Source organism: Callithrix jacchus, chromosome 3 (assembly GCF_049354715.1).
Source record: "Callithrix jacchus isolate 240 chromosome 3, calJac240_pri, whole genome shotgun sequence".
In the NCBI taxonomy this organism is placed as follows: domain Eukaryota; kingdom Metazoa; phylum Chordata; class Mammalia; order Primates; family Cebidae; genus Callithrix; species Callithrix jacchus.
Window position 1 is genome coordinate 129,423,013 of NC_133504.1, and position 17,270 is coordinate 129,440,282.

At 38.4% G+C, this 17,270-nt stretch overlaps 1 protein-coding gene across 1 annotated transcript in view; it reads left to right on the plus strand.

Annotated features, from left to right (window-relative positions):
* The first annotated feature begins 10,319 nt into the window (after window positions 1-10,319).
* Window positions 10,320-17,270, plus strand: part of TMPRSS11A (transmembrane serine protease 11A) — a 58,434-nt gene continuing 51,483 nt past the window's right edge. Inside the window, exon 1 of the mRNA XM_008993243.5 lies at window positions 10,320-10,430. Coding sequence (XP_008991491.2) covers window positions 10,420-10,430 — 11 coding nt within the window. The 5' untranslated portion in view covers window positions 10,320-10,419. The remainder of the gene's footprint in view (window positions 10,431-17,270) is intronic.

The window sequence follows — 17,270 nt, forward strand, 5'->3', positions numbered from 1 at the left end:
ACCATCCTGGTCACATGGTAAAACCCTGTCTCTACTAAAAATACAAAAAATTAGCTGGGCATGGTGGCCCGTGCCTGTAATCCCGGCTACTCAGGAGGCTGAGGCAGGAGAATTGCCTGAACCCAGGAGGCGGAGGTTGTGGTGAGCCGAGATAGCGCCATTGCGCTCCAGCCTGGGTAACAAGCGCGAAACTCCGTCTCAAAAAAAAAAAGAAAAAAAAAATTTAAATTTACTATTAAAAAGTGGCCAGCAGTGTTTTTTTTTTTTTGTTTGTTTGTTTGGTTGGTTTTTTTTGCAGAATAGTATTTATAGAAAATATTCGGATAATCAAGAAAACGTCTTTGGAATTGCTTAGTTATTATGTTAAAGTCATCAGTTTTATATGTATTTGATTGCATATTTTATAGTACCGTACATGACTGTGGACTAGTATTGACAAAACTTTCACTTATTGTGTGTGTCTAAACCTTTACTCTCACCTCCCTTTTAAGGTTAGTTAATGAGGTAATTGCTGTGCTAACATTTTTTTGGGGGGTTTATACTGAATCTGTCTTGCTCCACATAATAGGATATTGTGTATGTTGAAATATATGTATAGCAATGAACTCAAATTCATTCTGTTTGAGTCATTGCTACAATGCAGGATTTTTCAATCTTGGTGCTACTGACATTTTGTCACAGTTAAGTCTTTACTGGGGGAGGAGCAGATCTGTCCTGTGCATTGTGATATTATCAGCATTCCTTAACTCTACGTATTAGTTTCCAGTAGTACTCCCCTACCAAATTGTAACAACCAAAAATTAGTGCTGACATTGCCAAATGTCCTTTGGGGAGCAAAATCACCCGCAGTTAAGATATACTGCTATGAGATCAATAGTAACAGGGAAAAAATACACTGTTAAAAATCATGCACTCACAATTTCCTTATATGAGTTTGGAAATTTTTTCTTCTCTCTCTTGTATAATGCTGATGCATTGAACGTATTAGGAAACAAAGCCTATTATGACTGTATTTATATGTATATCATCCTAGCCAAATTAGGATCATCTGGAAACTGATCTTCCTGATTGGAGAAAGTTAGAGAAAGCAGACTGTTTGAAGGTTGAACTCCTACAGGAAAATATAGATGAATATATAGTGAGTTATTTGTCAAATGCCTGAATCTTGAATAATTGCACCAAGTAAACTCTATTTATATATCTTCAGAATGTGTAGACAGGCACTACTTGAAAAAGGAGTTTATGTCTTCAGCTGAGGCAGAAGGCTCAGCCCATCATCACCTATTAACACTTAACAGTGGAGAATAGAAAATTGCATAACATCACTAAGCACTAAAAGCTCACTATCTAATATGTGAGCCACTACCCAGCTGAAGCTATTTAGATTAAAATAAAATAACTTATTTCCTCATATAAGTCACATTTAGTCATTACTGTCATACTAATCACATTTTAAGCACAAAATATTCACATGAGCTTAGTGATTACCATTTTGAGCAGCACAGATACAGAACACTTCCATCATTTAAAAAACATTCTGTTGGACATCACTGACCTAAAATATTCAAGGCACCAACTTACAGAATTACTTATTTATCTAACAAGCATTTTTTAAACCTCTATGTGTCAGGTAGTGAGTAGTCTAGCTGTTGAATATACAATAGTATATAAAACTAAGTCTCCATTCTTAAAATCACATAAAGTGTTTTTGACAACTGCTGTCCAAAGTAACATACTTTTTCAGGGCTGGCATTGGTCAGGCATAGCACTACTTTTAGATCCTTCTTTCTCTAGTGGTACCAGTCCACTAGTGGAAAAGGGACCACCAGAGACTCATGGTTGAGGCTGAAATGGTCAGAAACTGGATTTTCAACCTTAGAAAAAAATGACAGAACTTCTCTACTTAATAGCATATTAAAGAATCAAAAAGAATTTTTGTTGTTTTTTAAATTAAGAGAATATTTCTGCTAAGCCAGGAAGATATGCTAATGGCAACCAAGCAGGAGTAACAACTAATCAAGAGCATCAGAGTGACTTAGTCACACAGATTAAAAACCACACATGACTATTTAAGCAAGCAGCCAACCCAAATACAACAAGAATCAGATTGCATAATCCGTTAATGTCATTTCACTATAATTAAATCCAGGAAATGTGGAAACAGCAGGTCACTAGGACCCACATTGTTCAGGAGAAGCAATCACGTTTGAGCAAATTCATTACAGTATGCTGCCATCTGCTGGTCCACTTTATTTAAAAAATATAGTTTACTGTATAGTTTACCCTTGCACAACATGGATTTGAACCGCATGGGACCTGTATTAGTCTGTTCTTATGCTGCCAATAAAGACATACCCAAGACTGGGTAATTTATAAAAGAAAGAGGTTTAATGGACTCACAGTTCTATATGGCTAGGGAGGCTTCCCAATCATGGCAGAAGGCAAGGAGGAATAAAGGCATGTCTCACATGATGGCAGGTAAGAGAGCTTGTGCAGGGGAACTGCCCTTTATAAAACCATCAGGTCTTATGAGACTTATTCACTACCATGAGAACAGCATGGGAAAGACCCGTCCCCATGACTCAATTGGGTCCCTCCATGACACATGGGGATTATGGAAGCAACAATTCAAGATGAGATTTGGGAGGGGGCAGCGCCTAACCATATCCATACTTATATGTGGATTTTTTTTCTACCTCTGGCACCCCTGAGACAGTCAGACCAATCCCTTCTCTTCTTCCTCCTCAGCCTGCTCAATGGGAAAAAAATGAGGTTGAAGATTTTTATGATGATCCACTTCCACATAATAAATAGTAAATATATTGTTCCTTATGATTTTAATAACATTTTCTTTCTCTTACTGTATTGTAGCCATAATACACATAACATTAAAAAATATATGTCAATCACCTTTTTATCTTGCCAATAAGAATTCCAGTCAACAGTAGGCTATACATGGTTAAGTTTTGGGAGAGTCAAAAGTTATACATGACTTTTGACCATATGGGATCATCAGCTGTAACCCTCATGTTGTTGAAGAGTCAACTGTAATTTCATTTCAAGCTACAAAGTTATATGAGCTGTTTCCCAACATAGAGTCATACAAAGAAAAATCTAACAGTCTCTCCCTGATTTTTCTCCTAAGCAAATCAAAGTTTAAATTTTTGTATATCCATTTATGTTATTTCTGTTTATACAAACATAAATAAATATATCTATTCACTAATTAAGGGTTTATTAAATAAATAAATATATCTTCACTAATAAAGTGTTTATATACTTTTTGTTTCAGAAACAAGATCATTTGGTAAGTACACACACATATGTGTGTATATATGTATGCATATGTATACACATCCATGCACACTCACACATAGGCTTTCACTTCTACCAAAATAGCGTACTAGCACAAGACACTTGTTCCCTCCTCCACATCAACCCTAAACAAACTATATAGGAAAGAAGTAAACCTGGATTCTAGGCCAGAACTAGCAGACTGGAGCTATCTTGAACTAGATGGAGTGTGTAGGGAGGTAGTTGGCTGAAGCCTAGAGTAGAATGAGAGGATAGTTAAGAGAAAGGCTTTTTAAGTTTTTCTCTTACATCTCCCAACACCGTGTATTGCCCTACATTGCCTTCAGACAATGTTTACCTTCTTATTATAACAGAAACTAGTCTCAGACCACCAATTTTGAAAGCACAGGAGACAAAGCCTGCTAAGGAGAGAAGTTTCTGGAAAAGGTAACACTAATTAGCTGCTTTCCGGTATTGTCTTCTCACCTTTACACCTCAAGATCTCCAGGGCTGTTGCATTAAAATTAAAAGAAACTGTTTCTTCCTAGTGCTGCTTCACTCTTAAGAATTTATCAGTGAAATTCCCACTGGAAAATCAACTGACAGAAGGTCAAGTGAGAATGATCAATAATAGGTGTTGTGGCCTCTGGAATTCTCTACCCTTGGATTCATCCCCAATCTGTTCCTTGAACTCATTGTGACCTATAGAAGTAAACACATGCCCTTTGGCCCTTCCACAGCCCATACTGCCTGATAAAGCAGCTGACGCTCCTGGAAAAATGTGAAATCATAGTCTAAATAAGTAAACTTCAAACTGTACAACTTCTTCATAAGAAAGACAGCAGACAAGATAACATATAGTCTCTGAAGAAGAAGCATTAGCATAAACACAGGATGTAAAATAAATATTGTAACAATACCTAAAGATATAAGGGAAAATATGAACTATTTGTTATTACTCACATTAATAATCTGAAACAAGAAGAAGCATGGATAAAAAGAGAACAAAAATATTAGACATGGAAAATATAAGAGTTGAAATACAAAAGCACAGCTGATAAGCTAAATAATAGGATAGTTATAACTGAAAAATAAATTGACAAATTGCAAGTTCAAATTGAAGAACTCTCCCAGAAAGGAAGAAGGAAAGGATTAAAATAGAAAAATAAATTTAAAAAAATACAGCTATGAAGGATAGAGAAGTAGAAATGACAATATCCCAACTACAAGATTCTCAAATGGATCACAAAATTTAAAAAATTAAGATGAGAAAATATTTTTAAAACTAATGAAGGTAAGATTTTAATAATAAAAGAAAATTTAAAACTATATATTAAAAAGCTTATAGAGTTCCAAATAGAAGAAATAAGGAAAAACCCATACCTTGATATATTTCAGTGGAATTTAAATTAAAAACATTATAAAGGCTATCATAAAGAAAGAGCAGTTCATCTATAAAGAAACAATAATAATATGACATCAGTTTTCTCAGCAGCAATACTGGAAATGAGATGTCAATAAAGTAATGTTTTAAAAGTACTAAGAGAAAGGAACTATATACCTAGAATCTCATATCCAGGACATAATTGGCTCCCATAAATCTCCACACTAACAGGAGCTATAATGATGCTATGTGTCTCTGGTATCAGTATCAACTCAGATCCTGTTTCTAATAGTTTTTGAAATATGTGGGTATTCCCTTTGTCTTTTGTATAGTCACCCAGTAAGTAAAAGGCTATATGTCCCCTGGGGGAAGCACTTAGGGAATCATCACTGTATATAATTATCATGGTGTAACAAGGTTCTTCCTCCTAGGGACTTAGCCACACCTTCAGCCTATTCTGGATCTGAAAACTGCCTCAATTGCTTTCTGTTGGGGTGATCATACAGGGCCTCCTGATCTTCCATATTTGCCTTTTTATTTCTTCTTTGGTTGTAGATGTTAATTGGCACCCTGGCTAGCTGCCTATTTTCACCTAAAAATACCATACTTTTTGAACTGTCTCGACAATTCTTTGTGGGAAAAACTTCCATAGCTGTCCCTCCAACCTTGCTGTTTGTTAAAGCTCACTGTGGGTTCCTGGCTTTGGCAGTTAAGCACTGACACTTGGCCTCTATTACTTCAAGGCTCCATCATCCCTAGGACAATCTCAGGACCGTAGTTGCAGCCTTCATCTGCAACAGAGAGCAATCATTGAACTTCTTCGTTATTCTCAAGCTCTTCTCATCAGCCCATTTCTAGTAACTTTCATAAATGATATGTCCTCTGGGCTTCCCCATGAAACAGATCCCCTGGTGGGTCTTCTGTCCTCACATAATTATCCATTTCAAGAGGCCCACTTTTCTCAGCCACTTTATTTCTTTCTCTACTGTCTTCTAGGGCAACTGGGACATTTCATCTGTATTCAATCCTGGATCTGGGTTCCTCCACGATGCTAAGAGCTACCTTAGCAGGCTTGCTCCTTGAGTTTTTGCTAGGTTGTCAAATTCCGTGTCTTGAGAAAGTGCTCCTAAGTGAATGAATTCTTACTTATCCAATCTTTCATTCAGTCCTCCATGATCAACCACTCTCAAAACCTTATATCAGGAGCCAATACATACTCACCAATTCTCACAATTCTTTTAGTACGTAGTCTCTTTTTTTACCTTATCAGGCCAGGTATGTTACTAGCTGAGCCACTGACCTGGTTGTCATGAAGAGGTGAGAATATCTCGTGAGGAGGCACCTGTTGCCTTTTGGGAGAAATAGCTCTATAGCTTGCCGGGCACAGTGGCTCACACCTGTAATCCCAGTCCTTTGGGAGGCCGAGGTGGGCGGATCACGAGGTCATGGGTTCGAGACCAGCCTGACCAACATGGCAAAACCCTGTCTCTACTTAAAAATATAAAAATTAGCCGGGTGCAGTGGCATGCACCTGTAATCCCAGCTACTTGGGAGGCTGAGGCAGGAGAATCGCTTAAACCTGGGTGGTGGAGGTTGCAGTGAGCTGAGATTATGCCATTGCACTCCAGCCTGGGTGACAGAGCAAGACTCTGTCTCACACAAAACAAAAAACAGCTCTATAGCATGTTTCAGCAGGGGAGAAGAGCTGCCTCAGGGGGTCTGCGGAACCAGCATCCTCAAAGACATCCATCCAGTTGTCCCATCTTGTATTTCAAGTCCCTGGGTTTTTCCAATTAGGACCCTGACCAAAGCATATCAAATCAGCTTTGACTAAGCATTCAAACTCTGGGAATCTAAGTATTAGATATTTAGACTGCTGCTTGGCTATGTCTATTCTTCCTTTGCAGGAAATAAGAGCTTTTTTGTAACTGGTTCTCACACTTAGCCTTTAACGTATTTCAAATGGTCTTCGGTTTCTCCTTATCCCTATGCAGGATGCTGATGCAATTTAACAGTAACCAGCCAACTCCACTATCTTTGTAAGAGGCATTCTTCTCTTCTATCTTTCAGCTGCCTGGACTGTCACCTACAATGGTGTCCCCTCTATCAGGAAGCACCAAAAAGTTTTCCCAGGCTACTGCTGCTGAAATCCTTTACAATGCACCTGCCACCTTATGCTTGGGATTGTCTCTGCCTTACAGCCATTCAGCATGGCATCCTCCACCCAACACACAGTGAGGTGAGCTAATCAGTTCCACATTTTCTAAGACCACTCTATCAGACCTCAAGATGAGATTTGAGGTGCAAGATAATTATTTTAAAAAACTTCTGTGAAGAAAATAGTATGCTTGCTGGAAGAGTCATAGAGACCCTTAATGCCATGCAGCTCCCACCCTTGGGTAGCATAGAAGGAAGTAAAAAGAGTTGGATAGAAAGAGTTGCACATTGCAGTGCAGTTTTAAGAAGATTTGGCCAAGCCTTTGGGGAGTCCTCAAGTCATAGTGACTCATCAAAGGAATTCCACATCTTTCAGAAATGGGCTTACCTTAAAAACCCTGCTGTGCTTAGTCACAGGCTAGGAGGAGCTCATGGGAAATGTGGCCTCAGTATGAGTGCAGCATTGGTCTCACAGCACAGAAGCTGAGCCATTTGTCAATTACATTCTCCAAAGCATGAGATCTTAGAGACACGCATTTTCAGGATCACCACAACCATAGAACCTTACCAAAAATGACACAAAGGCAGACTCCAAAAACTGATTAGTGATCTGAGTAAAAACTGATCATGTTAATACTAAAAAAGGAAGAATGTCTTTGCAACATAGGATAAGGAATAAATTGTTACAGAAATCCTTAGAAAGTATTAAATGCAAGGCAAAAATAAGATACGTTTGACTATTGACTATTTCTGCTATGCAACTAATAAACTAACACTACACATAGAATTGAGGAAGATAAATTATCTAAAATGGACAATGTACTGATATCTACAATATGCAGGATAATCCTGCAAATCAACTAAATCAACTAGGAAAACAGTAATCTCAGTAGAAACATGGGTAAAGCACATGAAAAAACATTTACAAACACAAAATCCTAGCAAGGATATTTTAAAAAGGCCCAAATAATGAGTATTCAGAGGACTACAATTAAAACAAAACTAAGGCACAACTTTATATCTAATAAACAAATGGAGTAAGTTGAGCGTAGGCAAGGATGTAGAACCATCACAGAATGCTCGTAGTAGCAGTAAATTTTAGTTGAATTGCATATATGTATGCTCTATGACCCAGGAATTCTGTAACAGCCAATATCATGTACTAAGTCACTTTCAGGTTGTATTCCAGTACATTTTCTTCAGATTAGACTAGAATCAATAATCAATCTTTGTATTTAATTGTTGAAGGACGAAGAACGGTTTCCTCACACTGAATAAAAATCCCAGGGTAGTTAGAATAAGTAGTAAAGAACTATCCTAGCATTCTTTGCAAAATAATCAACATAAAATTTCATTTCTCAGAGTTGCAGGCAATATAAAAAGAAAGTTTTGGACATTAAACTTCTATGTAACTCTGGTAAATAAATATCATATTTATAACAAATACTTGTAACTAACTGCACTAACTGGCACTCACAGAGACCCAGGAGTTTTGCATACTCCAGACCCAGGAATTATGGCAAGGTAAGAGATCCATCCATGCATTCCCCTCGAAAGGGGTGAATATAGGAACCCAAATGGCATGGTTATGCAGTCCCCACTCCCACGACACTACACAAGTTAAGATCCACTGGCTTGGAATTGGAGCTCACCAGCAGCAGCAGCCTGGAGACTGCCTGAGATGGACAAAGTTCCCGTGCAGATCATGGCCACACTGATTCTTTAAGTGGGACCCAGAACAATCTCAGGACCCAGGACCTCCTTACTGTGTGGGGACTCCCTGCGGGAATCTCAGCGACTCCAGTAAGGTTTATATGGACAGAACTCTAATGTCTTCTTGAAATGGAGTCCCCAGGGGAAGGGCAACTCTTATTTCTGTGGTTCAGTTGACTTCGCCTTTCTAGGCTGCTGACTCTGGAGAGGCCAGGAAATTAGTGCAGCACACCTGCTATGCCAAGAGGCAGTCAGACTGTTTCTTTAAGCAGGCCTCTGATCCAGTTACTCCTGACTGGGTAAGAACTCCCAATGTGAGTCTCCAGACACCTCCAACAGGGGTATTCAGCATCAGGCTGGTGCCCCCTGGGATGGAGCTGCCAAAGGAAGGAGCAGGCTTCCATCTTTGCTGTTCTGGTGAGATCTTCAGGTATGGGAGGGACCAAGGCAACTAGGGTCTGAAGTGGACCCCCAGAAAGAACAGAAGCTCTGAGTTGCCTGAATCTTTAAAAAACAAAGAAACAGAAAGCAGCAACAACAAAATCAACGGAAAAGATCTCGCAGAACCCTATTCAAAGGTCAGCAACCACAGAGATTAGAGGTAGATAAGCCCACAAAGATGAGAAAAATATGGTGCAAAAATGCTGAAAACTGAAAAGGCCAGAGTGCTTCTACTCCTCCAGATGACCACAACACTTTTACAGCAAAGGCACAGAACTGGGCTGCGGCTAAGATGGCTAAACTGACAGAAGTAGTCTTTGGAAGGTGGATAATGACAAACTTCACTTAGCTGAAGAAGCACGTTCTAAGCCAACACAAAGTAGCTAAGAATCATAATAAAACAATACAGGAGGTGATAACAAAAATAGCCAGTTTAAAAAGGAAGCTAACTAACCTGATGGAACTAAAAAACACAACACAAGAACTACGCTATACAACCACAAGTTTCAATAGCAACATAGACCAAGTGGAGGAAAGATAGACTTAAATAGTAGCCAAGGGCTGCTTTTTCCCCACCCACAACGTCCACAATCAGCTAGTGATGGGGAAAATAAACTATTATTTTTTAGAGCTAGATTTGTATCAAGCACCATTCATATAGTAATTCTAATTGATAAAGAGGAGAATCTGTGGTGTCAGAAAAACCTGGAGGTTTTGAAATACTGGCTCTATCGTTTACAGAAATATGAGACTAGTCAAATTATTTCACATCTGTGAGCCTCAGTTTTCATTTCTGTAAAATGAGGTTAATTCCTCCCCACTGTTGTGAAGTATTAAATAAGATAATGCATGTAAAGTATTAATGACTGGCCTTTGATGAGTACTATTTATTTGCAATAACTAAAATTTCATTTTTAAAATTTTCAACTTTTATTTTAGATATAGTGGATACAGAGATACCTGCTGCTCAACAAGAATTTACAGAGTATTTCTTGAGTCATATTTATATATGTATTTAGGTTTTAAGAAGATCTGAGTGTTTTTATCGAGAGCTTTTATGTGAAAGTTTAAGATACTTGTATACTTACCAATAATCTTCTTTAAACTCTTAATTCTGGTATATTCCTAAGATATTTTTCATTCAAATCTTTGTAACCAGTTTCTTCTCCTTTAATAAAATTAGTCCAGACCAAAAAAATATATTGCTTTCTGGTAGGGACTATGCTGTCTCTGGCTTTCTTCAAGGTATTCTATGGGTTGAAACGTCTCTGTTCAGACTTGTCCAACTAGTTTCATTTCGACTACTTGTAATTTGTTTCCTTATTTCTTTGAGCCATAGACTTCCTATGCATCTAGAGATGTCATATAGCTGATTAGAAAGTGGAGTTAAGTGGGTGCAGATCTGTGAGATCATATTCTTCCTCCTGTCCATGATGTATCGGTAAGTTCAGTTCTGTTTTATAGATGGCTTGTTTGCTGTACTGTCTGTCAGTAACCAGGTACCTGATGTGCCAGAGGACTGCTAGTGAGATGTCTTTAGTGGAGTCAATCTCCATTGGATTTTTAAAAATTTCTGGAGTTATGATAGCATTCTGGATTAATTAATCTCTGTGTTTCAAATCAATGTTTTTGTATAAAAATTGTTAGCATTATTTCATGTTGCCAAGTTCAATAGTTAAGATTTTAGAAAAGGTTAATTAAACACTATGTTATATTGTGTCCTAACTGGTTTTGATTTTGTGTGTGTGTGGAAGGAGGGTGTTTATGTGTTTTAAAACAAGCCTCCTTTCAGCAATCTTGACAAAAGTAAGCCTTTATAGCGTTTTCTCTTTCGCTGTGCTTACTTGTCCCTTATGGTGGGTACTTGGGGGCCAAATGCAGATTGAGAGGTAAATAGCTGCAGAGACACCTGCCTCCATTCTAGAAGACCCAGGGTCTCCTTGTGGGAGAACAAGAAAACAAGCTCAATATTGGGAAAACGTCCCTATTCTCTACAATTCTTCCCATTACATTTTGAAGAAAAAATATATGAATTACTTGGATATTGTTTTTCAAAATGGGGCTTTCCATGTGCAAAGAATAGGAAAAAAGAAGATTCCTTGGCATAACTATATACAGTTAAAATAATGATATTAAACATCCATGATATTATCATATAATATTTGATAATAATATTTCACCATTGTTTAGACTTATACTATTTTCCAAACATCTTTATGTATGTTATTTCCTGTAATAGCCAAGACAGTCTTGTGGCTAAGCAGAACAATAATCACAAGTATCGTTAACTCCCACTTTAAAGCAAGGAATTTGAGGCAAACAGAAGTTAGGGGACGTCTCCCAGTCTAGAGGGCTGTCAGATGCCAGAACCATGGCTATAATTCCCTGGAGTCCTCAGCTCCTTAGAGTCCAGACTTCCTTATTAGCTTCTGCAACCTGTCAGGGTGGCAAAGATTCCACCCTGACAGGTGGAATTCAGAGATGATTTTCAGAGGTGAATTTCAAAGATGATAATTTGATACTAGATTGACCACTAAGTTAGTGAAGTTCACTAGGCTTCCTTCAACACTCATAAAATGCATGCTTGCATCAGTCCTTCAATATGCACATAGTAATTGACAAAAGGTCTCTGCGACCCTCAGAAAGGGTCTCCAATGCTTTAAACATAATCAGCACTCCATAAATATTTGCTGAACAAATTAATGGGCAAACAGATGTAAATATCTATCATTAATGTTTTACTATTAATAATTATTTTAAAATTTTAATAACTTACTATTAAATTATTAAAGCATATTGAATGAGAAAATGCATATCCATGTCTATAGAATTACGGTATTGTAAAACAGGTTTCCAGTTTTTTATATTTCATATTCCACAAATAATTTTTTTAATATCAAATTTATAGCCACCAAACGTGTCCTGTCCTATAAACATTGATATATTTATGGGAGTGTCTGCAGCTGGGGAAGTAAGTTACAGAGGTAGAATCAGTGGGCAATGCCATTGTTCTGGATATCAGTGACACCTATGGATAAAGAAAGGAAACATGCTGGGAAAGGTAATCCCTGCACTTTAGGAGGCCAAGGCAGGCAGGTCACTTGAGGTCAAAAGTTAGAGAACAGCCTGGCTAACATAGTGAAACCCTATCTCTACTAGGTATACAACCATTAGCCGGGCGTAGTGGTGTGCACCTGTAGTCCCAGCTACTTGGGAGGTGGAGGCAAGAAAATAGCTTGAACCCAAGAGTTCGAGGTTGCAGTGAGCTGAGATCACACCACTGCACTTTGGCCTGGGCAACAAGGTGAGAGAAAGAAAGAGAGAAGGAAGGAAGGAAGGAAGGAAGGAAGGAAGGAAGGAAGGAAGGAAGGAAGGAAGGAAGGAAGGGAAAGAAGGGAAGGAAGGAAGGAAAAGAAAGAAGGGAAGGAAGGAAGGAAGGAAAAGAAAGAAGGGAAGGAAGGAAGGAAGGAAAAGAAAGAAGGGAAGGAAGGAAAGAATGAAGGAAGGAATAAGAGAAGTAATACCACTGATTTGATAATAGAAAGGAAAAATATGAAAAATATAAAAAAGAAAGAAAGAAAGAAAAAGTGAGAAAAAAGAGGGAGGGAGGGAGGGAGGGAGGAAGGAACAAAGGAAGGAAGGAGGGCAGGAAAGAGAAAGGAAACAGTAGGAAACATTGAATGGTTATGGTTTTTTAAAGCCAAATTCATGCAATATTAATTTAGGATTTGGAGGATTTGCAGGAGGTGTCAGGTCACACCAACAGGTAGGCTTAAGAATTGAGGTAAAGCAGATGCTTAATTACTACAATACCCTATGTTTCACCTACACTCATTCCACAATATGTTCTACAGTCATGCTCGCCATTCGTACTTCTCCATTAGCAAGAAACACAATGTGGAAGCCTTGTCAAATAGATTCAATTTGTATCTTTGCTCTTTGGGCTGTCATGAACCTTGGATCTCTTCTCTATGGGTTCTGTTACCCTCTTCTCTGTATTGCAGGGATGCAGGGATTCTTTCTGTTTTGATGTGAATCTCTGTTTGAATTTTCCTTTAGAAATAGCCATACACCTACTTTTTCCTATACTTTGTTAATTGAGTGATTCACTCACTTGGACTCCTCCATTATCTCTCTTATGAAAGATTGAAATACCAAATGACTTCTTTGGGTGAGATTTGTATCCTGTTCCCAGAAGTCTGGCATCTCTCTTTTTCCATAGCTGTTTATTTTCATACTGTTTAATAAATGCAAAAAAAAGTCAGAATTCTCCTCTTCCTCATCACATTTAGAGAAAAAGATAGTCCTGGGCAGGTCCTTTGTAAGCTTTCATGTTTAATATTTTAATTTCACTTCAGATGATAGTTTCAATCAACTTTCAATTTACCATGAGCATTTCCTAACATATTCTAAAATTATACCTTCAGAATTAAAACAAAAATAGAAAATCTCCATGTTCGTTACTAATCATTAAACTTGTTATAAATTATCAATTAAATATTACTTTTGGGTTAGTTTTCAGTAGACTCATATTGCTTACTATAAATAAGCATTCACAGTATAATATACATATTATATTATGTTGGTGCATTTAATTATCTCAACAATCCTATGACTTAGGTAATATTATCTCCATTTTATGGGTGAAAAAAGTAACTAGCCCAATATCACAAGCTAATAAGTGGAGGAACGGAAATTTCAACCTGTAGAGGCAGAGCCCAAGTTTAACTAACAGGGTACTTAACTTTCTTTTTAGTAATTTCTAAGAGAAGAATGACATTTTTATTTTTAATTTGATTTTCAAAAATTTTCAACTTTTATTTTAGATATAGTGGATACATCTGCTGGTTTGTTACATAGATATATTGCACCCAGGTAGTGGGCACAGCACCCAATAGGTAGTTTTTCCACTATGCTCCCCTCCCAACCTCCCCCCTCTAGTAGTCTGCAGTGTCCATTATTCCCATGGTCATGTCCATGTGTGTTCAATGTTTATTTCCCAGTTGTAAGTGAGAACATGTGGTATTTGGTTTCCTGTTCCTTCATTAGTTTGCTTAGGATTATGGCCTCCAGCTTCATTCATGTTGCTGTAAAGGACATGACTTCATTTTTCACAGCTGCATAATATTCCCTGGTGTGTATATGTGCCATATTTAAAAAAAAAATCAAATCCACTGTTGACAGGCACCTAGGTTGATTACCTGTCTTGCTATTGTGAATAGCACAGCAATAAACATATGAGTGCATGTATATTTTTGGTATAATAATTTATTTTTCTTTGGGTATGTACCCAGTAATGGGATTGCTGTGTTGAATAGTCTGTCTTAAATTCTTTGAGAAATCTCCAAACTGCTTTCTATCACAGCTGAACTAGTTTATATTCCCACCAACAGTGTATAAATATTCCCTTTTTTTTACAGCCTTGCCAGCATCTGCTGTTTTTTGACTCTTTAATAGTACCCATTCTGATAGGTATGAGACATTTGATTTGCATTTCTCTGATGATTAGTAAGGTGGAACATTTTTTCATGTTTGTTGGCCACTTGTATTTCTTCTTTTAAGAAGTGTTTGTTCGTATCTTTTGCCCATTTTTAATGAGGTAATTTGTTTTTGCTTGTTTATTTGTTTAAGTTTCTTATAGATTCTAGGTATTAGACCTTTGTCAGATGCAGAGTTTGTGAATATTTTTTCCCCTTCTGTAGACTGTTTATTCTGTTGATAGCTTCTTTTGTTGTGAAGGTACTCTTTAGTTTCATTAGGTCTCACTTGTCAATTTTTGTTTTATTGCAATTGCTTTTGGAGACATCACCAAAAATTCTTCACCATGGTTGATGTTAAGAAGGTTATATCCTAGGTTTTCTAGAATTTGAGTTAAATGTTGACAATGCTAGCTAGTCATTCCACAGGGTTCTGCCTAGAGTCAATGAATTGAAATATATGTGCTTATCATTGAGATTTAAAAGGTAATTTGTAGCATCCTCTTCTTGGTTTGTTTCCTTCTTTTTCAAATGTCTGTCTGTATTAGTCCATTTTCATGCTGCTGACAAAGACATACCTATGAGACTGGGCAATTTACAAGTGAAAAAGGTTTAATGGACTCACAGTTCCATGTGGCTGGGGAGGCCTTGCAATCATGGTGGAAGGCCTGATTGTCTTTCTTACACAGTGGTGTACAAGAGAAGAGAGCTTGTGGGGGGGAACTCCTTCTTAAAAAACCATAAGATCTTGTGTGACTTATTCACTATCATGAATATAGGATGGGAAAGACTTGTCTTCATGATTCAATTGCCTCCCATCAGGCCCCTCCCATGACACATGGAAATTGTGAGAGCTACAACTCAAGATGAGATTTGGGTGGGGACACAGCCAAGCCATCTCATTCCAGCCATTGCCTAACCCAAATCACATGTCCTCACATTTTAAAACCAATCATGTCTTCCTAACAGTTCTCCAAAATTTTAACTCATTTCAGCATTAACTCAAAGGTCCAGTCTCATCTGAGACAAGGCAAGTCTCTTCTGCCTATGAGCCTGTAAAATCAAAAACAAGTTAGTTATTTCCTAGATACAATGGGGATGCAGGTGTTGGATAAATACACCCATTTCAAATTGGAGAAATTGGCCAAAACGAAGGGGCAAAAGGCCCCATCACAACAAATCTGAAATCCAGCAGAGCAGTCAAATATTAAAGCTCCAGAATGATCGCTTTTGATTCCATGTCTCATATGCAGGTCACACTAATGTAAGAAGTGGTCTTCCATAGTCTTGGGCAGCTTCAACCCTATGGCTTTGCAGGGTACAGCCTCCCTTCCAGCTGCTTTCATGGGTTGACGTTGAGTGTCTGCAGCTTTCCGGGTTCACAGTGCAAGGATCTACCATTCTGAGGCTGGAAACAGCAGCCCTCTTCTTACAGCTCCACTAGGCAGCAGCCGAGCGGGGACTCTGTGATGGGACTCCGACCCATTATTTCCCTTCTGAACTTCCCTAACAGAGGTTCTCCATGAGTGTCCTGCCACTGAAGCAAACTTCTTCCTGGACTTCCAGGCATTTCCGTACATCCTCTGAAATCTAAGCAGAGGTTCCCAAACCTCAATTCTTAACTTCTGTGCACCCACAGGCTCCACCCCACATGGAAGCTGCCAAGCCTTGGGGCTTGCACCTTCTGAAGCCATGGCTCAATCTGTAGCTTGGCCTCTTTCAATCATAGCTGGAGTGACTGGCACACAGAGCAACAAGTCCCTAGACTGCACACAGCAGAGGGACCAGAACTGTGTGCAGTCTAGGGGCTTTTCTGGCCCACGAAACCATTTTTTTCCTCCTGGGTCTCTGGGCGTGTGAGGGAAGGAGTTGCTGTAAAGACTTCTGACATGCTCTGGAGGCATTTTTCTCATTGTCTTGGTGTTTAACATTTCACTCCTTATAACATGCAAATTTCTGCAGCCAGCTTGAATTCTTCTTCAGAAAATGGGATTTTCTGTTCTATCACATTGTCAGGCTGCAAATTTTCTGAACTTTTATGCTCTGCTTCCCTTACAAAACTGAATGCCTTTAGTAACACCCAGGTCACCTTTTGAATGCTTTGCTGCTTAGAAATTTCTTCTGCCTGATACCCTAAATCATCTCTCTTAAAGTTCCTCAAATCTCTAGGGCAGGGGCAAAATGCTGCCATTCTCTTTGCTACAACATAACAAGGGTCACCTTTGCTCTGGTTCCCAACAAATTTCTTATCTCCATCTGAAACCATTTCAGCCTGGATTTCATTGTCTCTATCGCTATCAAGCTTTTGGTCAAAGCCATTCAACAATTCTCTAGGGAGTTCCAAATGTTCCCCAAATTTCCTGTCTTCTTCTAGCCCTTTAAACTGTTCCAACCTCTGCCTGTTACCCAGTTCCAAAGTCACTTCCACATTTTCAGATATCTCTACAGTGGCACCCCACTCTACTGGTACCAATTTACTGTATTAGTCTGCTTTTACACTGCTGATAAAGACATACCTGAGAGTGGGCAATTTACAAAAGAAAGAGGTTTAACGAACTCAAAATTCCATGTGGCTGCCGAGGCTTCATAATCATAGTAGAAGGTAAAAGGCATGTCTTATGTAGTGGCAGACAAGAGAATAGAGCTTGTGCAGGGAATCTCCCCCTCATAAAATCACCAGATCTCATGAGACTTATTCATTATCCTGAGAATAGCACGGGAAAGACCCACTCCCATAATTCAATTACCTCTCATTGGGTCCTTCCCACAACACAACACATGGGAATTGTGGGAGCTACAATTCC